This window comes from Pangasianodon hypophthalmus, chromosome 3 (assembly GCF_027358585.1).
Source record: "Pangasianodon hypophthalmus isolate fPanHyp1 chromosome 3, fPanHyp1.pri, whole genome shotgun sequence".
Classification (NCBI taxonomy): Eukaryota; Metazoa; Chordata; class Actinopteri; order Siluriformes; family Pangasiidae; genus Pangasianodon; species Pangasianodon hypophthalmus.
In genome coordinates this window covers 16,422,132-16,449,264 of record NC_069712.1, presented here as the reverse complement: position 1 = coordinate 16,449,264, position 27,133 = coordinate 16,422,132, and the positions used below count along the sequence as shown (strand labels likewise).

Sequence of the window (27,133 nt, the reverse complement as noted above, 5' to 3'; positions counted from 1 at the left end):
CTTCAGTAGAAGCTGACTCATCAGATAAGCTATCCTGAAATCCCCATTCCCACAGCTCATGAGAAATGTTTCTCTGTAAGTCATCAGTAGCCAAAAGCTTTTATTTCCAGGCAAAAGTACAGCATGAACATTTTCCATCACTTTATTGCACTCTCTTCCTTTGTGGACATCGAAAGGATATTTCAGTATTGCCTTACCTAGTTTTTTTTTTTTGGCAGAGGGAAGGAGGACCTTGACCCTGGTTATATGTGGTCATTTGAGCTGGTGTACACTTTTAGAAATGGGACCTTCAGTGCATTCTTATGGCTTCTTAGTTTCCTCAAAGCATTCTATATTTGACCTTTTTCTAAGACTGTAGTGACTGAAGAGCCGCTGGACCTGATAGAGATTCTCTATAGCAAATTTAAAAACAGCTGTGCACTAGGTTGGAGGTTTGTGTTTCTGTGATTTTGTGCTGTGGTGGGTCTGGCTCGGTATTAAACACCAGACAGCTGCCTCTTCTAAAAGACTCCACATGCAGCCTCAGGCCTGTCATCAGCTATGCCACTGCTCATTTGCTATAATTCATCCTCTATAGCCGAAAGTTCAGGTCAGTCCTATTACTGTACCTTCACTATGTGAGGTGCCTTTATATTAGGTTTTTGGCTGCTGCTTGCAGTCTCTTGATTACGAGGTTACATTATGAGGGTATTACTTCAGCTATTATAGAAACCTATTAAATTAGATACATATGTTATTGTTGTATTATACCACAGCCCTGTTGAATGTGTGATTCTGACTGGTCAAAAGGTGTTGCTTAGTTTTCTATAACAGCAGCTTTGAGAGTAGTTCTGGCTGTACTTCAGTTGATAGGTTTATATTAATGTGCTCATTCTAATACATTATTGTTTCTATAGTAACAATTCATTCACAAGGACACAGGGACACTCACAGGGAGATGCTCTACATAATCTTATGCTAATAATAAAACATGTTTAAACATGTTTTTATTTAACAATGAAAAAGGATAATCTTTGATATGGTGAACCTTTCTGTAAGAAGACGTTTCTTTAATATTTAGAGAATGAGTCTCAGGTGTCAGAGATTTGTAATGGTCAGTACAGAAACTTCCCTGTCTTGGATGAATGGTTAAAAAGCACAACATGTTGTTCATAATAGTTCTGAAGAGTTGTTGTGGTATAAGAGGAATAAAACATTGTGAGACGTGATGTTAATTCAGGGGGTAATGGCCCGACATCATACCACTCTGTCACTGATTATTTTCCTGTAGCCATGTTTTATTTTTTATTTAAACAATTTATGAGTGATGTAAATGTGACAATGTAACAAATCATTTACTCTAGTGCATAATGGCATTATTGTGATACCAAAAAGCATATTTATCAGTAATTTTGTTATTGTACTGTATATCCTTGTATCTTCCCATGATGTAACTTGAAGATTTTTATTTTTTTTTTTTTTTGGTAATCATGAGTAAATACAGATTTGGCTGTGATGAATAACAGATCCACAGGAGAAATTAGCTTAAAGGTGGGAGTAACTGTGAAGTGCAACTTTAAGTTGGCTATGGCAAGATTTGAAAACAAAAACGAAAGTTCAATCATGACCTTTTGGGTCCTGTTGTTATAAAAACTGACTTGCTGTGGATATGCCTAATCATGTCCCTGCAGCTGAAACTATAAATGCAAATCCACAAAGATGTAATATTATATGGTTCCTGGCAATTAAATATTTTTTTTCTTCTTTCATTTTTCATAGTGAATGTTTTGGGGTTGTACTGTCTGATCCAGTTACCTTGCTTTTGTTTAGATCACTATGGATCCTGTGTTGCAACTCATTTAAATATTACATTTCAGTATTGGGCAAGATGGCTTCAACATGTGGTAATTTACACAATTGCACTGTTGCATGTTTGAATAAATGTAATATTGCCATACCACTTGTGGAAATTATGAACATAAATGACCCCTTTTATCTGGAGCCCTTACTACTCTGTTTTATTTTACTCTTTGGATTGTGTGGCAGTAAGATTAATGTCTTCAGTGTCATAAGCGATATGTGCACCTCATCATAGATAAGCCACTCTCAGGGAGTTGAGGAAGACTCCAATTTCATGCATCATCATTCACATCTAAATGTTTATGCAAGAATAGACTGAATACATAAAGACATTTTTAAAAAAAAGATAAAAACATATAATAACATTATAATTATAATTCTATGGATGGAGATGGAGATGCATTTGCACATAATAAAATGCAATACAATAAAATGTAATTTTTTTAATGGATGTAGATATTTGATTAGTGAAATATGTAAACATTTCAAAATTTAGCTCGATAACTCTCTGACCTTCCTGAAAAAATGAAATATATAGCAGACTTACACTCACTGAGGACTCACGTGATTTTGACCGTGGCATGATTGTTGTTGCGAGATGGGCTGGTTTGAGTGTTTCTATAACTGCTGGTCTCTTGGGATTTTCATGTGCAACAGTCTCTAAAGTTTACACAGAATGGTGCAATAAAGAAAAAACATCTAGCGAGCGGCAGTTCTGCAGAGGGAAACGCCTTGTCAATGAGAAAGGTCAACAGAGAATGGCCAGAGTAGTTCGAGCTGACAAAGACTACAGTAACTCAGATAACCACTCTGTACAATTGTGGTGAGCAGAAAAGCATCTCAGAATGCACTACACATTGTACCTTGAGGTGGATGGGCTACAAAATCAGAAGACCATGACAGGTTCCACTTCTGTTAGCCAAGAACAGACAGCTGAGGCTCCACTGGGCACAGGTTCACAAAAACTGGACAGTTGAAGACTTAGCCTGAAAACGTAGCCTGGTCTGATGGATCTCGATTTCTGCTGAGGCACACAGATGGTAGGGTCAGAATTTGGCACCAACAGCATGAATCCATAGACCCAACCTGCTTTGCGTCAACAGTCCAGGCTGGTGGAGGTGGAGTAATGGTGTGGGGAATGTTTTCTTGGCACACATTGGGCTCGTTAATACCAATCAATCATCACTTGAATGCCACAGCTTATTTGAGTATGATAATGCACCATATCACAAAGCAAAAATTGTTTCAAACTGGTTTCATGAACATGACAATAAGTTCAGTGTTCTTCAGTGGCCTTCACAGCCACTGGATCTGAATCCAACAAAACACCTTTGGGATGTGATAGCACCTGAAAAATCTGCAGGAATTGTGTGATGCAATCATGTCAACATGGACCAGAATCTCAAAGGAATATTTGCACCATCTTGTGGAACACATGCCACGAAGAACTGAGGCTGTTTTGAGAGCAAAGGGAGGCCCTACCCAGTATTAGTATACTGTTCCTAGTAAAGTGAGTGTATATCTCCTGGAGAACTACTAAGTAACTTCCAATTAAATGACTATCACATCTGTCTTACTATTAAATAACTGTTAGCTGATGCATGTAGCTACATGAAAATGCATTCTTAGAGAAGACTGTATTCACCACTGCCTCTTCTGAGCTCTCTTTGAAACTTCATATGTGGCAGTATGAACTAAATCGGCCAACAAATGAGGCTCAAGCTAAAACACTAGTGTCTCATAGAATAGATTTCTTACTTCCCACCCTTCTTTTCTGCAGAAGTAAGTGTGTCAATGACACCAATCACAATCACACAAGAGACGGCTCACATAAATACATGTATGTGTTTTACTTCCCTAGACTTTGAGATATCTTTTCCAAATGAGTAAGTAATTTGTACATATTAGATTTGTATATGTTAGATAATGATTGAAGTATTACTGTGTCTAGCTAGCAGTGCTCCAGGAGATACTGTATATTTGAGCTTTGAGTTGTTTATGCTTCATCAAATTGTGTGCAGTTTACCAACTTAAAATAAGCAAAATTAAATGGTATGAACATGTTGTTTGAATATTCTATGTTGTGTTTTCCTATCATCAAATAAGAGATTGTGCATATGAATATGCTTTACAGGTTGGAGTATTATATCCTGTACTCTCCATCCCAGTTGTTACAGCCATATACAATATATAGTATATCCAAAAGACCACTGACCTTGCTTTTGTCTTTAGATCAACATGATGAGAAATGATGGTCCACTGAACTGATACCAGTAAAGAACAAACAGACAGGGTTCTCAGCTGGAGATACACACTATGTTGGCAGAGGACCAAAGACTGGGAGAGTGAATGAACCTCATCTGACTCACATTGACACCAGATTCAGGAGAGAAAATCCAAAATGTCTGGGTGCCTGTGTGCTCTGCCAAGTATTTATAAAAACAAACTTCACAGGATAAAATATAGATAGAAAATAAATTGCTTACAGAGTGATTTACTGATTTTTGTGACTAATTGAAATGGTCAAGTTGTCTTTTCCATACTAAATAGTGAAGATAAATCCTTGGCAGTGCTCTAGTTCAGTGTTTATCAAACTAATCCTAGGGGACAACATACAGTCTGCATTTTTACTTTCTATCAGCTTCCATCACATCAGCACTGGAAGGTGTTCATGATTGCTTGGTTAGTGTGTTGGAAGATGGTAAAGAGTAAAAATATGGACTGGCTCAAGGTCACTAAGGGACAGTTTGGAAATGACTGAATCTGGTTAGTATTCTGCACTTGTTTATGGCTGGTTCAGATGCCTGCTGTTTGGGTCAGGAAAACTCACACATGCATACATACACATCCATACATACCTGAAGTAATAAAGCATGACTTGAAGCCAGGCTGAAAACAAAGCTAGCCTTGTGTGTGTAAGGAGATTTACATTTTTCCTCTCAACAGGAGCCAAGATACCAACCATAAACTGAAAGAGAGTTTTTTCCAGGCCAATTGAGCACAGCTTCAACTGCCTTTACCTTTACCTCATACTGTGATTTCTAAGAGGCCTTGTTGGGTTACTTGTGCAAAGGTTTGTAGATTTTTGAGTACACAGCATTTCCATATGCTAAGTAAAGTCTAAACCTATTTACTCATATATAATGATTACACTTTATACAGTAAATTCAATTCATTCATGCATTCATCTTCAGTAAGTGCTTTACCTTGTTCGGGGTCGCTGTGGATCCAGAGCCAATCCAGGTAACACTGGGTACAAGGAAAGCGACACCTAGGATCGGGTGCCAGTCCATCTCAGGGCACCATGCATACACACATTCACACACTCACTCACACCTAGGGGCAATTTAGTGTAGGCAATCCACCTACATGTATGCTTTTGGAGAGTGGGAGGAACCCAGAGAACCCTGAGGAAATCTACCTGAACATGGGGAGAACATATGAAACTCAACACAGACAGTAACTCAAGTTCAGGATTAAACCAGGGACCCTGGAGCTGTGACACAGCAATGCTACCCACTGTACCACTGTGCTGCCCAGGGGAAGTTTTGTAATATCAATTCCATACAACCCATTAACTTCTGATATATATCAACACATTATTTGCACATACATTGCACAATACCTCTCTTCATGTAAATATGACCAAGACTCCTTTTACTGCACGGTCTGAACCATCGTTTATTCCAGTCTTGCCCAATATCTTTCACAATGTTACACAAATACTGTACACAAGTCAGTAGAATCTCTGTGTAGTAGTATGTTAAATATGACCATGGCGACATTTCATGTTGGTTTTTTTTAACATTATTTTATTTGTTATTATTTATCTTTTATTTAAAATCTACTGCAGCATCCATGAGAACGTGCAAACTAAGAATTTCATTGTAGAAGAAAGCTTGCACATGACAACGAAGTTCTTGAATCTTCAATCTGGAATTACATTGTTAATATTGTACTGTTGCCTTTTGGGTCTAATCATGCTGTAATGGTTTTAATCTTTCATAATATGCTGTGAAGGGTGTGCATGTGTGACCTCTGACACGGGCATCTTTAGGCTGCTAGATACGGTGTCTGAGCGTCTGCCTCATGTCAGAACTGGTGTCTTTACATGTTTGTATGTATGGCAGGCCTGCACCGAATACCATTAATCATTTCATTTAGTCCAGCTTATCAGCTCTTGTTAGAGTCTCTCTCTGCACATCCTGTTCAGGAGAAATACAACTGCTACTCTGGCATGAGCATTATTTGATTAATAGCTTAGATTTGTGCAAGGTCACTTATCCCTCAACAGCTCTGGAACAAATGAAATACCTTACTGCACTCTTTGTGTGTGTACATCTATGGTTTATCCCCAGGAGAGAGCGTGGTCTTATACCCACAATACTGGCTAACACAAAAACAGGTAATCCTCAACTATTTTTCCAGACTTTTATCCCTCACCTTGAAAGGAAGTGGAATGTGTGTGAAACCAGCAGGCGTGGTCAGTGTGGAAGTTTTAGCTATTTTATTAGGCAGATTAACAGGGAAAAGCTTTCCCTTGTAGCCATTTTACAGCACCCTAAGGCTGAAAGATTATCAACCATGAGCCCATGCTGCCATGGTTAAGCTACCTATACACACAGCCACAGCACTGAGCTCCTTTTACCTGAGGAGTAGTATTACTCCTATTGATATGTTGAAGGAACACTGAAAAGGAACACTTTGAACACTTTGGATTTGGCAATGGGTAGCTCTGTTTTGTGGGTTGTAGTGGAGCTTGTATGCAGAATTCTTGGCATCTCTACTGCTGCAGGTAGGATTAATGGAATCAAATCGAATACAAAAGGCGCTTTTTTAGGCTGCCCATCTTTGAAGTACTCACTATAACAGTTCATTATGGAGTATAACTGCTTGTTTTTAAATGTGTTCAGAAGGGGAAATGATTAGATGCAATTATCTGCTGTTTTAAAATGTCCAAGAGATCAAATAATTGAAAGCCTAATAGACATGATTTTCAGTTTAGTAGATTCGTGATTTTCTTATCAAAAGCAAAGACTTTCCCACACAGATCCCATTATGGGCAATGTGAGCCCAATTAAGGAACCATACACACATTCTTTAAACACATAGTTAGCTGTGAATTTGAGTTTACCACATGCTGCTCTTCCACTGACATTTTCTTTTCATTACACCTCTACTACAAACATTACACTACCCCAAATGGCTACCTTAAATCACGATGAGGAGCGGATGTCTCCCGAAACTATCTCACAGGAGAGTTCATTGTTTAACTGTTCCCTGAGGAGGACATGATTTAAATGCTCCTGCCAAATTATCTCAAACATGTTTGAAGAAACATGTTTCTTGATTTAACTTTTTATGACCATTAGCAGTCATAAATCAGATCGTTAAAAAAATCTATTGGAAAACAAGTCTTGTTATTAAAAACTGGTTGGGACATCTATTCATAGAGATTGTCTTCTATTTTATTTTGTTTTGACTTATGTATTATGTATTTGCCCCCTTTTTATTTTAAGAGATGGGTTAGTTGCTTTTTCCCAGTAGAGCCTCAGGATTTAGTTTTACCGTGTGGGTTTTTCCTTGTTATATAGTCATTGTATGCTTGTAGGTTTAGCTGTGTGATTACTGTTGCTTTGGGTTGCTTTATGAGTCCCGTTTATTTACAGCGTTCTGTAGTGAAAACTGATTGAGCTTGCTTTTTCTTTCACTTAAGAGTGCCGCTGGTGATGGTGTTGGAGGTAATGTGTGTAATGGGTGTTGGAGTCTCCTACACCCATTACACACACCCTGACTACTGGGGTAGGAGCCAGGGTTGCAAGTTGCATCATAGGGTTAAATGCCTTTTAAAAATATCAATATATCAAATATATCAAATGTTCTTTCTATTTGTCTGTCGCATGCCTGAGAATCTACTGTTTACCTTGTCCATCCTCTTAACAATGATTCATGCAGATGGAACACATTTCATCCGCTATATTTAACCGCATGATACTATAGCCCACATAGTAAACATCACTTTCCTCCTTTTTGTTCACCAATCCATAGCAAAAACTATAAAAACCATGGATTCATATTGTTAAGGGACTGCTGATGCAAATATTGTAATAAGGGCAAAAGGTGTAGTGCAAGCAAAGTGGATTGAAAACAACACTGGCTCCACCAGTCCTCACACATTTTAATTACTGAATGTTCAGTTCAGGTGGTCAGATGTGCAGGAGAATGGAGAAGATGGTAAGCTGTTGCTGAATTGCAAACAGTTCAGCAATCCCACTGTGTTATCCTGTTTGCTATCTTAAAATTCACACAATTTAAACAAATTTCATGTAGAATTCATAATCTAGATAAATGAAATTTAAAAGGAGAAAATACAAAATGTGAACCTTGTACTGTTGACTGTTCATCATTGGGTGTGTTGGAAGAAAGAAAGAAGTCGAGGGGCTTGGGGGTAGAATCATGCCCTCTTCTTCATCTTCAGTAACCACTTTACTCTGGTCAGAGACGCAGTGGATACAGAGGGACACTGGGTATGAGGCAGAATATACGTCATGGATGGGATGCTAGTCCACTGCAAGCACCATGCCTACAGACGTCCACACACTCGTTTACACCTAGGGGCAATTTAGCTTAACCAGTGCACCTACCACTATATTTTTGGGAGATGGGAGAAGCATGTAGAACTACTTTTCACACACAGAGACAATATTCAAAATTGAACCAGGGTCAAGCTGTGGAGCTGGAGTTGTGAGGTGACAATGCTACCTGATGCACAAGAACCACACCTCCTCTCAGTTTCACCCATTTATCTCAGTTCCTACTACTCTCGATAAATATTATGAATCAATGAAAAATGCTAAAGCAAATCTATAGTTGCCACAAAACTCAAAAGCAACTGTAAATTGCCCACACAGCAGTGTAACACAATTTGATATGTGCCTCACTACTGCATCACTTAGCTGCATGATTGAGAAGGAAAGTACCGTCCAATGAGAATTTTAGTCAGGATGTTTTTCCAAAAATCATTTTGCCTTTATTACAACTTCCAGTTATTCATAAATATAACATAAATATAATTAATGGGACCATAGACCTTGACTCTCTGATAGTGTGATCCCAAAACACCTTTAAATTTTGGAGCTGCAGCCTTTTCCACCATCTTCCTGTGCAGCAAGCTCCCTTAACAGCCATGTACATTGTGTACTGCATTCCAGCAATAATCTGTTGGATTCAGTCCTGTTCAATCCTGACCTTATAGTACTTGAGTTGCTGTAATGAAGATAAATTATTGGTTATGAAAGGATCATGTGAGGACAAGAGCTGCCTGCTGTGCCAAGGCGTGATGGTGCAGAGTAAAAGGTTATAATGTAGTCATTGGTTTTTACATAGAATATCAGCTTTTCCTCACCTTTGGTCTAAAATCTGCAGCCCTGATGGTCAATGCATTAGGCCTGTTCTTTTAATGCACAACAACATGACATCATGTGGAGTAAGGTAATGGCATTCTATAAGTCTCCTGTACAAACAGCATTCTCAGGATCATACTATTCTTTTAGCAAATACAGGACCATTCTCACCCCAATTTGGTCTTTAAAATTCCCACTCACTAACTTACTAAGCCTATCAACATGATACCAACCTTTAGTGTGAGCTATCACATGCTCCCTCTGAGATATGTAAAGCCAACTACCACATCGTTTCGAACTGCTGTTCATGCTGCAGGACAGGGCAGCATAACAATAGCAAGAGAACACACTCAGAGCAAACTGCTGTTTACCTTCTTCTGCATACATGAGCTCACAGACACCCGTGATTGGCTTGTGTCACTCTGATTGACAGGGGAGAGAGAGTAATGGTGCATTTGAATGGTGCAAATTGAAACTTAGGCCTTTTAATTATGTCATTTTCCACCTCCGAGCATTTGAGCTACAAAGTGGGAAAAACATGGACGGCTCCTAGCTCATTTCATTTTTCATTAGAAGCCAGTTGGGAAGCTAACTGTGATGACTGATGTATATTAACCTCCTCAAACAGTGAACTATATAGTCAGTGCTATTGATTAAATAAGAGAATACGTCTGTGTATCAATTGATCTAAAGCCAATATTAGTGTAAGCTGTGCTACCCCACCAACAGAGGGCGGCAGTGGCGCACAGTGAGAGCAGCCGTGTGGGAGAACTCAGGTTGCCCGGAAAACTCCAGGCTGATTAACCTGGATTGCCTGCACCTACGGGATACATAAGGCCAGCCTTGTACACAGCCCTTCGTCACACCTTTGTAGAGGGATGACCGGTACAGTATGTCAGGGTACAGTATATCAGAGTTAAGGTAAATTTTAATAAATGAAAACTACCATTAATCTACACACCCCTGGCATGGGGGCAGAGCGCATGAGAGATTCAAAACACACCCAAACCATTCCCTAAACCTTCATCTTACATATAAACCCTGTTTGCCCATTTATTTATAAGCATACAGGAGTTTACACTCTGCAACTGGGTCTACACTGAACCATCCTGTAACAACTAGATTTAGATTTAATCTAGATTTAGAGTTAGCAGACTGAGTAATGCAGAGTCTTGCAGAGTAATGTAGAGACGTATGAAAAACCATGGCCTTACAGACTAATTACAAACAATTAGTTATCAGCCCTGACACTCGTAGAGTAATATACACACATTTTCACAATGATTATACACTGTATTTATCCTGGCATGTTCTTGATTACACGAGCACACGTCATGGAATAAACAGAACAATCTTTTGCTCAGTCCAGATATTTCAACATTTCCTCTAAACAATTAAATCCCTGATAAGCCATCCCTAAAGAGAATGACTGAAACAGAAAATGTCTGACATACAGTGAAGGAACTCATCCACTTTTCTGCTCAGTGTGTCTTGCATTTTAATACCAGATGCATTTTCAAAGCCTGTGACAGTGTATTTATGAAAGGAGGCATATAGGAATGGAAACATACAGTGGGGTCCAAAAGTCTGAGGCCACTAGTGAAAATGCTTCTATTTTGCATTCTTTTTTAATTGATTACAACAATTTCATTACAAATTATTTTGAAAACAACTTGAGTGAAAAGTAGACTCCTTCAAATATTTACGTGAATGTCACAGTTTAGTAGTATTTAGTACATCCCCTTTTTGCTTTAATGACAGTGTGCACTCCAGCTGGCATGGAGTCCACAAGTTTGTGCAAAACCTCATGATCCATTTTAGATCAAATCCATCAGAATGCCGTCTGAACACGTGCTTTAATAGAAGAGAATGAGGAAAATCTGACATTTTGTACAAAGCAGTTAAAAGGTCAATATCACAAATTTGGTGATATTGGTGAGATTACATTTAATCTCAGACTTTTGGACCCCACTGTAGATCAGAAAATAGAGAAAAGCAAGGCTCAGAGATCCTAGCAAAGGCCTATTTTCTCAGAACTAGCAGACCAGGCATCTGCTTTGGGTGGTAAACTAATTTCAGGTCAGAAAAAAAATCCTGGAATATGTATTTGATGTAATAAAAGAGGAGACAAACATGAAGGAACTCACAGTATAGTCTGGAAATGTGAGCTTAGACCGTGACAGTTTTATTAAGATGATATTTTCACCACTTTTAGAGAGAAAAACAGCTCTGAAGGAGTGTGCCAAATCTGTGAGTTTGCAGAAACAATTGATAAATCTTTCCACAAATAGCGAGAGATTGAAGATCCATTTGAATGAGTATAACATCAGGCTAGTCATGTAGCAGGTCTATGAAGAGCCTGAAAACGTGGAGCCAGTGAGCAAAAGTTGGTCTGTATGTGAAATCTGCCGGATGTACTGGTATCTTATGCCGATGTTCTGATAACTACATTTTTGTCATGCATGCAGGTTACTCCTCACACTGTCTGTTAAACAAGATCCCTGTGGGAACCATTTCTATCCTGAAATCTGTAGAAATCTTGATTACTTGATTATGGATTATGTGCATGTGTCATCATTCTTATCTTTCAGAGCTTTTAACAAATCTCTGCTTGTGCATTATCAGCCTCCGACTAAACTGCAAACTACTCGTTAAAATCTGTTCTAGATTTTCAGATACTTTCATGTCTTGCTTATTCTCTTGGTTTTCAGTTGCTGCTTATCTATGCAGTATTCTCCAAGTATTTCATTACTCCTGAGTTTATTTTGTCTATCACTTTTTGGAATTCCTGTGCTCCTCCTCCTCAGTCATCACACTCACATCCATACTGTCCTCCTCAGAAAATAAATGTTCAGAAAATAATTGCTACTCATTTTATTAGCTCCTCTTTCTGGTAGCTGAACAAAGACATTTTTTTTTTTTCAATTTGAATTTACACTTAAACATCTGTTCTCATGGAGCGTCTGATGGCATATGGTAGATGTGACGGAGAAGCCATGTGATCTGATCATTAAGCCCAGTGAATTAGTATAGAGAGAAAACAAGAGTAAATCAAGAACAAAAAAAAAAAAAAAAAAAAAATCAGAATTTCTGTGTGGTCTCAGACTTTTGGACTCCACTGTATTTTAATTGCAGCTGAAATCATTTAGTTGGAAATTCAGACAATTAGTTGGAAAACATCTAAATTAAATCACACAAAGGTCTTCAACAGTAAAAAAATACAGTATAAAATCTATAAATATTTTTGTAATGTAGAATTTTAGTATTGATCTGCATAAATAGGAGCTAAATGGTCATTTGACTGAAAACAAAATGTTAGTCTCTAACTTTTGCACAGTAATGTATTGCTATAAACAATATAATGAGTGCCCATTGCATTTTTTCTTTTATTTGTCCCACTAAATATAAATGTGCATGTGTTTATGTTTGCAGGTTTTATATTATATTTCAGTATAATTGTAATGTCTAGGGGTGGCATGGTGGTCCAGAGGCTAACATAGCCACTGTACAGGTCCAGGGTCCCCGGTTTCACCCTGAGCTCCTTTTTTTGTTTGTTTGTTTATGTGGAGTTTCACATGTTCATGGATTTCCTCCAGATTCTTTGGTTTCCTCCCACTGTCCAGATTCTCTGATTTTCTCCCAATATCCAAAAGCATGCCAGGTGGACCAGCTACTCTAAACTGCCCCTAGGTGTGAATGAGTGTGTGATTGTACATGGTGTCCTGAGATTGACTGGCATCCCATCAGGGGCGTATTTTAACACTTCATAGCCAGTTTTCCAGGGATAATAATAATAATAATAATAATGATAATAATAATAATAATAATAATAATAATAATAATAATGATGATGATGATGATGATGATGACGATTATTATTATTATTATTATTATTATTATTTAACAGTAGACGGACCAGGGGGAAAAAGTTACACTCTCAAACTGTGTGTCAACTCTGACATCTAGTGGTAATAAGAAACATTTTCCCACATATTAATGCCAATGTATAAGCAGTAATCTTAATTAAAAATAATTTTTTATTAGTATTATGAGGTATATGTAGCATTGTCCTGAATACTAGTCATTATTTATCGCAATTATGGCAATATGCCTTCAGTTATAGAAGGGAAATTATTTACAATTGCACTATGCGGGATCACTTAGATGAGGAAAGTTCAAGATTTCTTCCTCATATTGTCTCAGGGAGTTTTTCCTTGCCACTGCCACCTCTGCCTTGCTCATTAGGGATAAATTTGTAAAGTTAAAATTTATATCCAGAATTAATATTTCTGAAGCTGCTTTGTGACAATGTCTGTTAAAACTGTTATACAATAAAATGTGTTAAAGCTGACATTTACTGTATAGGTGAGAGGTATTAGCCAGTCCTACATACATAAATATACACAACAGCAAATGAAGAAGTAGCCACATTAATGTTTGTGTGAGCACTGACTCTCAATCTCGTCATCTCAGTCTTGTGTGCTGTGGGAGTGGAAACACTGCATCAGACAGACTTCTACAGCCTGGCTGTCTACCTCCTGTAAGTATTCCCATTACTTTAATCAGCACAAACACATTCTGCAGAAACTGCTGATTTACAAAAAGCTTTCCACACTGGAATAAACAATTGGATATTTTTATGTCCAGGCAAGTGACCAATTAAAGGAAGAAGCAACATAAAGTATCTTAGTAAGGTGTTGGGTCACTACAAGAATCCAGAGCAGCATTAATGCACCTTGGCATAGATTTTACAAGTCACTGGCACTGTACTGGAGAGATGAACACAATTCTTCTAAAAGATATTCCCCCAATTGGTGTTTTGTTGATAGTGGTGGAGAGCACTGTCTAATGCGTTGCTCCAAAATCTCCCAAAGATGCTCAGCTGGTTTGAGTTCTGTTGACTTGAAAGTCCATAAGCATATGATTTACATAATTTACTTATCAAAACAATTCAGTGAGCCCTTGTGCCCGTTACTTTCATCATCCTGGAAGAGACCACTCCCATCAGGATAGAAATGTTTCATAATAAGACCGAAAGACCAGTCAGAATAGGGCATTTCCACACAAATGTCAACCTTATCATGGAAAAATGAAGCTGTGAGGACAGGAAAACAACTGTTAAATGTTCACCCATGTTTGTATTTCACCATATTTAAATTTTCTGCTTGAATTATAGAGATACATCAAATATATGGAGTACTGGTTCAGAAATTTCACATCCATGATGACAAAAATGTCACATCCGTAATGCCAGTTTGTTTCTTAATGTATATCCAAAACAAGAAATATTTTCAAATGTATGCTTTTTGTGTTCATTCAAGTGCCTTTCTTGTTACACCTATGATGCTTTCTGCAAGTTTGTAGAAAATGTGTAGACTTTCACAAAACTTTGATCATTTAATGTCACATCCATAACACTGACAAATTACTATGAATTTGCTATGTGTGAACGAATACGAATAAGATTTGTCTGCATTGTTCACAAAGGTCACATCCATAACACTGGAATTGCCCAATAACTTTATATTCATTTGCAATGATCCTCTCTCTGAGGGGACAAGTGGACCATGTATGTCACCAAAATGACACTAAAGCATATCAGAACCACTGGATCCCATCACTGTTTGGGGTTTTCCTTTCATTTGTTAACATTCTAGTTCCAGAGGCTATGAATATAGTATATGGATTATTTATAGATGTGTGTGTTCTTATGGGTGACATTACATGAGGCAACTATTGCCTACCACAATCACTTTTGGCAACAAGGCATGATTGTATGTTGGGTTTGGCTCGGATTTCTGAACAACTTGTTTTTCAGTGCATTTAATTTTGCCTTCAGGATGTGGAATATGCTAGGAGTCTTGTCTTATAACACATATAAAAAGATAGAACACTAAACCAGCCTTAGACTAGAACAGTTTATGTTGTTCATTTCTATCTAATATTGTATTGTATGCTAAGGGAGCAGGGGGAAATATAATATAATTAGTGGCAAACACCTTCAGAGCCAGTCTAGACTTTGTTGTTGTCTGATTATCATTTTAACCATGTCCCTATTAAAAAATGAAATACAGTAAGTCTCACTCTTATTTTACATCACCTTGTTTTATAACCATGCCATATATTTTGAGTTGAAATAGAATACCATAAAACTTTGATTATTTCATCTGTCTGGGCTTGCCTTGAAAACTGATGGTTCTACATGAATGGACAGGAGAAATGTTTATGACAATTACAAAACCACAATGAATGGTTGCTGGAACATGTCAGGTTTAGACCTGAACGAACATAGACATGATGATTTGCTGATTTGATAATGAGAATAAGTTATAGGTTATAAAGTCTAAGCCTGAAATATTCCTCTTTGCTACTTTTGTACAACTGACTTTATGTCCCTACGTTGGTTAAAAAAATGATTTTGGTTCTTGCTTTCTAAAGGGTCTCTTCAGCTGGACTGATGCTTTTTGAAATGACATATTTCATCGATGCTTTTTTGGTGATGTGGCTTCTGTAAGTTCCAAATCATACGGCAGTAGCAAAAACAAGTTCTCTTATGTATTTTGTTACTATAATAATATTCTAATTGCTCTGTATGCTTCATTGCTGTTGACCTTTCTCTGAAATGTCATGTTCATTTTATTGCAGATATCCAGTTACTTCTAAATTCTTTGTCATTTGGAAAAAGATGGCTAATGTTGGAGGCTTCCAAAAATTCCTCTACTACACCGTTATGTCCATGATGTGTTTTTTGCATCCAGTGTTAGTCTGGCATGCTGTCATTCCAGGTACAGTGTATATTTGTTCACTGTCAAAACCATTAGACTTGTGGTCGTGATTCTTAAAAATGATTTTCCAATCAGACAGGTAAATCAAAGTATTCAGGAAAATAATAATATCCAAGTACTCAAAATTATACTACAAATCCTGTCATTTTGACATACAACTACCAGACAATTTTACTTCCTGAGTAAATAAAAATTATTTAAATGATTAAAAAAATAATTTTACTACACAGTGCATGTTTACTAACCATTTAAAACTGCAGCACTTAGAGTGTCGATTCTTTTTTTTTTTTTTTTTTTTTTTACAATTCAGTGTTATTTCTATAGTGCTTTAAACAATAGGTATTGTCAGAAAGCAGCTTCATAGGAGTCTGATTATAAATTTAGATTCTAATGAGCACACGAGAAGTGACAGTAGCAAGGATGACATGAGGTAGAAACCTTTTAAGGAACAAGACTCATAAGGGAAGCTATACTCTTCTTAGTAACACCAGATAGTGGGATTATGTCATTTTTAGTATACCATTTTAGACAAGTCAAACATTACTCAGTGTGCTGTAAGGATGTTCAGGATGAGCTTATTGTGAATGAGTCCTCGGATGAGCACAGGACAGTCTTTATGATTACAGCATATTATAGCTGATTCACTATCGTGGAAATAGATCGAAGTCTTTATCACTCTTTTAGGGACTATGCTGCTGCTGACAGGACTGTTAAACTTTATTTTGAGCAAAAGGAAAAAGACAAGTCCTCCCAAAGAATCCAGGGAATCTTCTGGTGACTCAAGTGTGTGCATCACTGAGTCAGAGGAACCTGAGCAAACATTTTCCTTCTTCCACATAATCTCCAGGAAGACATCCGTTTTCCTACCCAATAACAGCAGACTGAACAACTCATCTGACTGCTCTCAGGCCATGCTCGGACCAGATCACTCCACACAGAGCATTTACAATCCACCGAGCAAAGCCGACCAAAGAAACATTCACTTCACAAAGAGTTTTAAAGAAGATGACACAGAGATGGAGGAGTTTGACATGGATCCAGAGGAGACCACCTCAGATAAAGCACCAATGATAAGAATGGGAGTGGAAGCTGCAGGAAAGGGGAGGGCACTCTGTAAATATTAAAGGGTTGTTTTCCAATAAGAGTCATTCATTTGCAAAAGCGTTTATCAGTTTATCAGTACTCCATGATGATGAATCTGCTGTGAAATCCCAGGAACGTCCAGTTATTTTGCTTTCATGTGCAGATACATTCACATACATTCTATTATGAAATACCTACAGCCTGAATGGACATAAGGTGTACTGCTATTTCAGAGCTGCCAGTCGAGACTCTGGAGATTGAACTGGAGTTTTCAGAGGTGCCAGGTACAGTAAAATAGCAGTTCACAATATTAATCAACAGTCCTTCTATATATTTAAATTATGTACAATAAGTTTTAAGCAAAGAAGACTAGTTCTGAAGTATTTTGAAATGATTAAACCTAATGTAGCCTCCAGAATTATGTCATCCTTCATAAAAATGAGCAGAACCTGTGGAATGAAATAAATATTACTCACAATAATTCAAATTTCCCACTCAAACCATAGGAGAAACTATTTATTTTAATCTTTAATTAAACTATTAGAATGTTTATTTAATAATAGTGTCAATATTGTTGACACCCTTAAGGAAAAGGTTTAGGAATATTTTAAATAAAGGCAGATTCTCGTTCTTATTAGAACTACTTGCTGGTCATGCATACCATCAGCACGTTTGACAACAAAAGGAGACTGCATACAAGGAAAAGCATCTGATACCCCACTGTAAAATATAGTGGTGTATTGTTGATGCTTTGACGGGGAGTCCCTGGTAGTCTAGCTGCTAAGGATCCCGCGCTGTCACCGTCGCCGCCTGGGTTTGATTCCCGGGCAGGGCAAAAACCCAGCCACTGGGAGTGTACTCTCAGTGCTGGTTCCAAGCCCGGATAAAATGGGAGGGTTGCATCAGGAAGGGCTTCCGGTGTAAAATCTGTGCCATATCAAACACGTGGACCAGTGATTCACTGTGGCGACCCCCAATAAGAGCAGCCGAAAGAACAACAAGATCATTGATGCTTTAGGGCTGTTTTTTGTGACTGATGAATTCTGCTAAATACCAGGTTACTTCTGTCAGGAGGTTCAGACTTGGAGTTTTCAATAAGATAATGAGCCACAAAATCAATGTTTTCCATTGATCATATCAGTATCTGTATTTGAACCCTATTGAAAACCTGTGGTCTGAATTGAAGAAGAAGGCAAAAGAAGGAGCTTAAAATGTTTTGCATGGAGGAGTGGACCAATATCCCTCAACCTGTGTTTTCTGCCTTGTTAGACATTAAAGAAAGAGATTCAGTGCTGTTATTCTCTCCAGGGCAGACATCACAGAATATTAATGGTAATGGTGCTGCTAAATTTAAACCACTGTTTTGTATAAGTAATTGTACTACTTAAAAATGTTTGGGGAAAAAAAGATGTTTGAATAAAACGCATGGTGGTGCAGCAGGTAGTGTTTCTGCCTCACAGCTCCAGGGTTTGATTGTGAGCTCAGGATACTGTCAGTATGGTGTTTCCTTACATGTTCTCTCCATGTCCGTTTCCTCTGGGTTCACCCATTTCCTTCCACTGTCCAAAAACAAGCTAGTGGGTGGCTATGCTAAATTGCCCCTAGCTGGCATCCCATCCAGCGTGTATTCCCTCCACACACCCAGTGTTAATGAGATAGGCTCCAGATCCACTGTGACCCTGAAGAGGACAATACGGTTACTGTGATGAATGAATGAATGAATGAATGAATGAATGGTGAAATAAATGAATGAAAACTGTACAATATCACTGTATGTTTGAGTTCAAAATATCACTTACTGCATCTGTTTTTTTTTTTGTTTTTGTTTTTTTTTGCTGATATTCGTTTAAAGCAGTTCACTCCTCACCCCTGTGGTTGTACACAACAGTCCATTAGGGGAGCTTTGCCTTAAGACAGTATCACCTACATCGAGGTTCCAAAAATCAATACAGGTCTAAGTGTCCATTCATCATCCTGCCTCATGCTAGTCAGATCCAGACAAGATTATTTTCCATCACAAGTGGATGGCTACAATCCCCTTGGGGTTAACAGTGTGTTCACAGTCTATCCTCCACAGACATCCTCCACTGGCATAAACCCCCCTGCCAACAAAGGATTAAAGGAAAAAATAAAGGGTAAATTTCTCTCTCAATTCTGGCCGATTGTGATTATATATAAAATCATTGTATATTATTCTAATTTCATGGTCAAAGACCAAGTAAATATCTCAGCTAATAAACCTGCTTCTATGTTGTGCAGCCACAAATAAGCATTTGTTAGTGGACAGTCCTAGAGTACAATTTGGCTATTTAAAACAAACATTAATAGTCTCTAATAATAAATCAGTTAAAGCTTTTAAAGCTAATATTAAAGCTCTCTAAATGGAGAATGAAAGAGCAAATAAATTCCTGATGCAACAACAAGCTCTTGTTTATGATTTTTTTCCCCCATATTTTAAATTAAGTCCCTTCTTTAGTGCTCTCACTGTAATAATCATATCCTTTTTTGACAAAGCTGGCTTCCCGTCGGGGAAGTGTCTTGGCAGCACAAAGCTTCAGCTTCCTCAAACAATTGATCAGTTCTTGTGGTGTCACATGTTTCTAGCTGGTATTCTCAGACAAGGCTCAAAAACAGGAAGCTCAACACCAATGCAGTCAGAACAGCCAGAGAAGATATATACAGATATATACAGTTATGCACAAGCAGGTGGCAAATTAAAGGGAGGAAAATATGATGACACTTTTATGACCAGCTGATTTGCTGGTTTATGTCCACATAGTTGGAAGGGCCACTACAAAGGGTTAACCCTTATGTGTGTGTGTGTGTGTGTGTGTGTGTGTGTGTATATATATATATATATATATATATGTATACATATAAAATGTGTGTTGCTGTTGGGATAACCCTTTGCAGTGGCACTTCTAACTATGTGGACGTAAACCAGCAAAATTGCCTTTGCAGTATATGTATATACATATATATATATATATATATATATATATAGAGAGAGAGAGAGAGAGAGAGATAGATAGATAGATAGATATAGATATAGACATTTGGAACCCATTTTTATATATCTTTTTTAAATGTTAAATAGCCAAAAGGTTTCCTTACTGTGGTGTGTGTGTGTGTGTGTGTGTGCGCGCACACAAAGGCCACATCGATTAGGGAAGGGGAAGCTGCATAATCAGCTCTTAACTAAACGGGTCCTGTATTTGACTGAAAGACTGCGTTTTTTTAAATCAGATTTTAAAAAAAAATAATTAAATATATGATATTTAAAGTTAGGTAGTTAGTCAGATAATAGTATTTTGAGTCTTTTTTTTCACAGTTAAAAAAATGCAGGGAAAATATGCGCCATTAGGGAACAGCGTCCCGCGGATTGGAAATCCCTGATCTAGCCGTTTCCGTGGTAACCAAAAAGACCCCGCCTTCGGGCGCATTTGATTGGCTAACTTTGTCACATGTTTCATTCTGATTGGTTCGCAAAGCCGCTACTCATTGTAAGTTATTTTAATCGAAGCGTCTCCCTGATCTTGGAGGCTGAAGTAGACTACAGAGAGACTGGAAGGAAAAGACAGCAGAAAAACCTGCCTATCGTAACGTGATTTCTTTGTTGGCGGTGGAAAAAGGGGCGACGTGCGATGAGATGGTAAGGTATGTTTTTTAAAGCGCGAATAAGCTCATAGCCTGACAGAAGTGTTTTTCTGATTGTGAAATCCTGTCGCTGAAGTGGGAGACAAACTGGGTGGTGTGTGATATTTTCACTGTTTCATACCTCTGCAGGTAACTGAGTTCAAAATCTAGAATCATCCTGATCGAGTATTCAGCCAGAAGACTGCTGCACATTGAAGTTAGACTGTAGGTGTAGCATTGTGTCTCTGTAACCAGGCCTTGCTCCCTTCATACCAGTTACTTCAGAAGGGATTTTCCTGGTATGGACATTAACTCGACACAGTCCCTTTTTGTGGCTGATCTGTTTTGCAGAACTTCTGCAAAATAGCTTCTCTTTACACATCATTTTCCACTGACTAAGTCTGATGAAGGTGTATGCTGTGTGTGAGAACTGTGCTGCATGATCAGACTCATACCTGTGCACATATCCTATATCATGCATTCCTTCATCTTCAGGAATGATTCATCCTAGTCAGGGTTATGATGAAACCTGAATCCATCCCGGGAACACGAATACACCCTGAATAGGATACCAGTTCCTCGCAGTGCACCTTACACACACACACACGTATTCATTCACACTCAATTTAACATAGCCAACCCACCTACAGGCATGTTTTTGGACAGTGGCAGGAAACGGGAGAACCCAGAGGAAACCCACACACACATGAAGAACATGATCGAACCTGGGACTCTGGAGCTGTGAGGCGGTAACAGTACCCGCTGTCCCAGTGTGCCTCCTGACACAGCTTTTAGATAACAGTAATTAGTTTAGAAATGCAGTTGAACTCAGATTTAAAGTGAAATACCATCTTTGAATTTGGGTTAATTCATTCTGCTGTTCACTGAAATTTCCTTTTGTCAGGTACAGACAGGTTTGTACATATTTTATATGGCAGCCATTTGTTGTCTCTTCTCAAGATCAGACTGACTGATTTAATCATTTATGGCCATAGACAGAGGTGGGGTCATCAGAATATTCGGTTCCATTAAAATAGCATTTTATAAGTTATTCCGTAAATAAATAATCCATAAAGTGATATAACTCAGGCTGAAATAGTTCTGTTGTTTTTCTTCTGCTTCTGATTCTTCTGACCATTTTCACTCCATTGTCAGGTTACATCTTTAAGCATATTGTTTTAATGGTGTAAAATGAATACAAAACAGGTTTTACAAAGCAGTATAAGAAAAATGATACAAAAATAAAGCATTATACAAAGGGACAGCAGACAAAGAACTGCGTATTTGATCAAGGTTACGGTGTTTTTGGCTTTTTTGGTCTCTGTTTGACTTTTTCTGGCTTCATGCAACCCTTCTTCTTCCTTTCATTGAAGTTAATCCTACAGAAATCAAAAGGTTAAATGAGTTCATTATCAGTGTTCGGTCTGATAAGAGCAACAGAAGAGCTGAAATTATTAAGCCCTGGTGTCTTGCATGGTCCTGACCATGGTATTTGTTACAGGTTAGGTAACATTACTCTAATTCAAGCACTGCTGAGGGTCAGTCTGTGCAAAATCACACAAGTAGTACCTTCTACAACACAAGCAGCATCCTGTAGTAAGCAGGAAGTCAGTTACAGTCTTCATACATTTTGTTGTGGTAGGCACATGGCATTAGTAAATCTTTGTGCTTATCATTTAGAGATGATTTTTTATCCAGTTAATGAACATTCCCAATTAACTGTATTGTGCTCTTAGAGATAATGCTGTATTTCTTTGCTTTGGGACACTTTTGCAGTAACTTCGCTGTTGCACGTTTCTCCATCCAGAAGTTTTTCCACTTAAATTGCTTGATAGTGCAGTATCGAGTCTACAGTTTGCAGACAATCGTTTGCACTGGTTTCTGATTAAATGCTGCTGTAACTGTGAAACTGCACGGTTATGTTCAGACCTTTTTCAGCCATGCCATGTAGTCCATCCAAAGTTGTTCTGTTGTGCTGTCTAGTTAGCATGCACTGTTCTGTGTACTTATTGTCCTGTGTATTTATTTTTATGTACAAGTCTTATAGAGACAATAACACTGACTTGAATTCAATCTTATCTGCAAAGTGCTCCAGGTTTTCATTCCAGTAAAATAGAATTGTCAGCTAATAGTAGTTGGAAGACTGACCAGATCAGTGGATCCAGGTTTTGCTTCTGCTTGGTTGGATTAAAAACCTGCAGTCATGCTGAACACTTTGTGAATCCAGTTGAAGACCCCTGGCACAGGGCTTCATCCGACAGGTTTTGAGAAACAGGTGCATGCAGTTTTTTAACTCTAACACTAGGTGACAGTGTTTTTTAGTTTATTAGGTTTCTCTCTGCTTATGACAAGATTAGTATCATTACACTTATACTGAAAGACGTCTCCTTATATGTAATGGGGAAATGTGCGATTTCTACAGAAAAATTTATATAAACACTTACAATACATATTATGTCTCTGTCTCCCTCTCATTTGTGCCTCCCTGACTGTGTGATGTCTAAATGTGCCAATATAGGACATGCCTGAACATTTCACTGCCATTTTATATGTGCTTCATGACCTAAACAGTATGCTTGCTTGTGTAAAATTTTAGTAATGTAAGATAGACAATAATTACATATTTTCACATATGTGATGAGCGCTTTGACCACTTTATTTATATTCATGGTGAAATCAGTTGAAAATATACTTGTTTAGAGAAATGTCTTCATACAGTTTGAGACTGTTACATACCGCTTCCAGCATTTCTGCAGCATCTTCCCTTGTTTGGAATTCGGAGCCAGACAAACAGATTTACTCCCCATGTAGATGCTAGGATTGAGATCAGGAAGTTTTTATAAACACTTCTACAAGCCAGCTGCAGTAGGAAATTATTTCCCTCAACGCCAAAAGTAAAGAGGCTGTTGTTTACTCTCTGGTTTTTGATTCTTCTCAGTAGTTTTGTTGATGACAGCTGTAGCATGCATTGTGTCACAGATTTCATAGTGTTTGTTACAATTACAGCCCAGTCAATTTGTAGATTTAGACCAAAGGATTTGGCAAAGACCAAACATGTTCTAAATTCAACTGAACTGTCTGGAAGTGTATATTTTGCCAATTCGTGTCTCAACAGCTCTTTAGTGAAAGAATTGCGAAAATCAGCTTGAGGGTAAAGGAAACCTGATGATAAGCTCTTTCCCACAAACAGGCCATTGGCAGGCATTGAGGGTAAATTAGGCATGTAGATATGTCAAAGGGGTTTGAGTAAAGACTACTTTTAAGCATAGCAGCCTAAGTGGGAGGCCACAAACAAAAGGGTTCCAGTTCATGCATTGATCCATCTATGTTTTGATAGTACATCTAGTATAGCTGACTATTCTAAGATAGTAATCAAATCCTTGAATTGATTCAGGCATGCAACAGCCAAAAAAAAAAAATTTAAAATTAAAAATAAATTTAAAAACAGAAAATAATATTTAGAGCAGGTGGACCTGAAATTGGGAATCATTGCTTTACAAAAATATTATGCCTATTAATGCATCTGAAAGCCCATGCTGCTCACACTAATGTAGGTTATTAAAAAGTGGCGCGTTATCATTACACAGCTTGCGCAGGCTTTTATGTGCAGTTAGAGAAAATGTGCTTTCAGTGTGAAAGCAAAATTCATCCTTATTCTAGAGCACACACATTTGTAACGTGGCATCTTTTTAACAATGGGGCGTACTTACATGATCTGAACTTTATTGCAATGAGGCCCTGAATCAATCACGTTGAAGTCCATCATGCGTCTCCATAATACAGTATCAGTCTCTCTGATGCACAAACATTTCTCCCGAATGTTTACTGCTTCTGTCTTCTCATCTAGAAACAAAAAGAGGAAAAACAAGGATTAACCAAACTTCTGCATATACGTGAAGTGTTTATAGCAGTACACAGAGAGGACTGTACCTGTGAGGATGTTTAAGCAAAAGATAAGTAGCAGTGGGGTTAAAGTCCCTTGCACACTCCTGAAGGCCATGTTAGCTGCAGTTGCAGTGAAAGGAATCTGTGCATGTGTTTGCTGGAAGAGGTATGCCTCTCTTCGCCATCCCCCCTTTTCTTTCTGCCTGCCCATATTTAGAACTATGTCACATGATTTCTAGTATTCGCTAAAAGCTCTTGAGATCTTTAAACATGAATTCACTGTTAGCTTGTTAAATATTAACCCATCAGAGGCAGTCATTCTTGAGAAGGGCGTCATTGTCTGGCCAAAACAGAAGCGGCAAGAATAAAGAGGATTCACTTTAAAGTAACTAAATCAGTTTTATACTCTGCTATATACAGTATATCTTGGTGTGTCACCTGCAATTAGATATAAAAGAATTTTTTTCATGTCACTTTTCAAAACAACAGGCAGCAATAACAAATGCAGTAAAATTATTGCAAAATTACTATGTCATGGAAAATAGAACTGTAGAGACAGCGTCTGGTTAATGTATAAGCAGTTTTTTTGCATGTTTTCTTCCTGTCTGTGTGGTTTTCTAATTGTTTGTCTTCCCAAAATCATGTCAATAGGTAGATTGATTACTGCAAATATCCGGTATGTGTGAAGATGTGAGTGATGGTCTGCAATAAACTAGAGTCCCATCCAGGTGCACTGATAAAGCTGTAACTGGAGATTAATAAATGAATGAATTACCAAACGATGGTTAAAGTCTAAGCTTTCTGACTTGAAGATTATAACATTATAACCAGGTCCACACTCACTGTTGACTATTTATTGTGATATGCATGCAATAATAATGAAGTTAGAAAAATGAAACGTGGCTCTTTTACTTGTTTGTTGTTTTTTTTTTTTTTTAATTTAATATAAAAAATCTATATACATACAAAAATTAGATTTAAAAAAATGTACAAACAGTGTGCAAAATATATTCCACTTCTCTCATAAATCCTACTAAAACTGGCAGTGATAGTATGTGATTGAAACATGACCTCTTTGCTATATTTTAACTAGTTACGACTGGGGCCAGCCCTGTACATAAAGGTTGTAAAACAATCACACTGCTACATGTAGCTCATAAAAGCTACTGAAGCTGTTGAAGGCTGTTGAAGTATTTGGAGTGTACTTCAGTAGTGTGTTTTCGGGATGACATTAGCTGCCATCGTGCTGCACTGATTATCTTTTGATCATCTTGGATTTGGTACGCTGCTTTCTCTGTCGCCGTGGTCTGAGTCTTCCCATGCATGTCTTCCCATTGTTGCCTTCCTCCTGTTTTCTTTAAAAGAAATCGAAGCAATGACTCACTTTAAATAAAAGGGAATGTAAATTACAAAATATCCTTGCATAAGAATAACCTCTTGAACTTTTCCACATTTTTTAGTGTTGCACAAACCTTACAAAATGTAGAAAAGTTCAGGGCGGGTGAATACTTATGCAATGCGCAGTATTTAATTGCTGTTCTCTTACCTGTGCCAGCATTTCAATAGTCTTTTGCCTTGAGGTCCATGAGGGCTTAGACACACCTTTCGGTTTTCCTCCTTCAGTATCACTCTGCATTTACAAACACAGATTTTAGAATTTTAGGACTCAGAGGCGTGCTAATTGGGTAAACTGAGCAGCGTTTGGACTAATCCTAGGTGTGTTACTCACATGATCTCGTCTTTCATACAGCCAGGTCTTTTTAAGGTGACTGAGAAATCTGAAAATGGTCCCTGGACTCCGTTCCTGGATTTTAGACAGGCACAGCGGTTCGGAACATACTGACTGTCTGCACTCTGAACTGCATTAAAGAAACATGCCATAATTACATTTCTTAAAGATTTCGTCTTTTATGCAATAGCTTCATCAATATAATGAATATCAACCTGAATACCATTTTGTAATTAATTAATATATTGACAATATATCCCAAAAGACTTTTTCTTAATACAATCTAAGTTTCAAAAAGCCTGTAGTATCTCTGTGATCCGTGATTCTTTATAACTCACCTGTGAAGTGGATGCAGATTCCCAGAGCCAGAAGAGCAGGGAGAGTGTGTAGTGAGGACTTCATTGTAACACTGCCAGTGTTTTGCTCTGCGCTGTTTTTAAACGCTGTGAATGGGGTTTCCCAGCGTTTGCCACTCCCTGGAAAGTCCTTCAGTGCTCAGATAAACGACAGGGATTTATAAGAAATGGGATTTCTTTAGGAAGCCTTGAAAAAGAGAATAATGAGCTCAGTTTCTCAAAGAGGCTTATGACTAGGTTATGAGAAAATATGAATCACATCTAGTTTAGAGCTGAAAAAAACCCCAATATTTTAATTATCAATTATTTATAAAAAATTAATTAGCAAATAATCACTTAATCTGCTTAAATGTGGTTTATAAATGAGAATGGCTGAAACAAATATTTGACTTTTTTTTTTTTTTACAATAATATAAT

At 37.8% G+C, this 27,133-nt stretch overlaps 3 protein-coding genes across 5 annotated transcripts in view; 2 read left to right on the top strand and 1 right to left on the bottom strand.

Annotated features, from left to right (window-relative positions):
* Positions 1–6,399: 6,399 nt before the first annotated feature.
* Positions 6,400–19,209, top strand: tmem72 (transmembrane protein 72). Its single transcript, XM_026934362.3, has 5 exons — positions 6,400–6,634; positions 13,716–13,782; positions 15,681–15,752; positions 15,888–16,027; positions 16,712–19,209. The coding sequence occupies exons 1-5, from the start codon at positions 6,565–6,567 to the stop codon at positions 17,149–17,151; spliced, it is 789 nt and encodes a 262-aa protein (XP_026790163.3). The 5' UTR covers positions 6,400–6,564; the 3' UTR covers positions 17,152–19,209.
* A 1,181-nt stretch (positions 19,210–20,390) lies between these two features.
* Positions 20,391–27,133, top strand: part of rassf4a (Ras association domain family member 4a) — a 32,042-nt gene continuing 25,299 nt past the window's right edge. Inside the window, exon 1 of one of the 2 annotated variants that reach the window (XM_026940422.3) lies at positions 20,391–20,767. The gene's annotated coding sequence lies outside the window, so the exon portion shown is untranslated. The remainder of the gene's footprint in view (positions 20,768–27,133) is intronic. The other variant, XM_026940415.3, reaches the window with a different exon arrangement.
* Positions 21,903–26,850, bottom strand: cxcl18a.1 (chemokine (C-X-C motif) ligand 18a, duplicate 1). 2 transcript variants are annotated; one of them, XR_003404341.3, is made up of 5 exons: positions 26,699–26,850; positions 26,361–26,490; positions 26,178–26,261; positions 24,677–25,986; positions 24,486–24,589 (listed from the first exon to the last, which is right to left on the bottom strand). XR_003404341.3 is itself a non-coding variant. In XM_026940430.3 (4 exons), the coding sequence occupies exons 1-4, from the start codon at positions 24,840–24,842 to the stop codon at positions 22,041–22,043; spliced, it is 462 nt and encodes a 153-aa protein (XP_026796231.2). In that variant the 5' UTR covers positions 24,843–25,523; the 3' UTR covers positions 21,903–22,040. The 2 variants fall into 2 exon arrangements, 1 of the variants encoding a protein (XP_026796231.2); XM_026940430.3 differs by lacking the exons at positions 26,178–26,261; positions 26,361–26,490; positions 26,699–26,850 and adding exons at positions 21,903–22,125; positions 23,483–23,560 and having other exon boundaries at positions 24,457–24,589; positions 24,677–25,523.

Bases quoted from the DNA above. Each gene is read 5' to 3' on its own strand.
- cxcl18a.1 (XM_026940430.3), bottom strand. From the start codon at position 24,842: ATGGGCAGGCAGAAAGAAAAGGGGGGATGGCGAAGAGAGGCATACCTC. The intron at 24,590-24,676 runs GTACAGTCCTCT...TTTTGTTTCTAG, and splicing joins TTGCTTAAACATCCTCACAG to ATGAGAAGACAGAAGCAGTA. The intron at 23,561-24,456 runs GTAAGTACGCCC...TCTCAATCCTAG, and splicing joins TGCAATAAAGTTCAGATCAT to CATCTACATGGGGAGTAAAT.
- tmem72 (XM_026934362.3), top strand. From the start codon at position 6,565: ATGGGTAGCTCTGTTTTGTGGGTTGTAGTGGAGCTTGTATGCAGAATT. The intron at 6,635-13,715 runs GTAGGATTAATG...TCGTCATCTCAG, and splicing joins TGGCATCTCTACTGCTGCAG to TCTTGTGTGCTGTGGGAGTG. The intron at 16,028-16,711 runs GTACAGTGTATA...TCACTCTTTTAG, and splicing joins CTGGCATGCTGTCATTCCAG to GGACTATGCTGCTGCTGACA.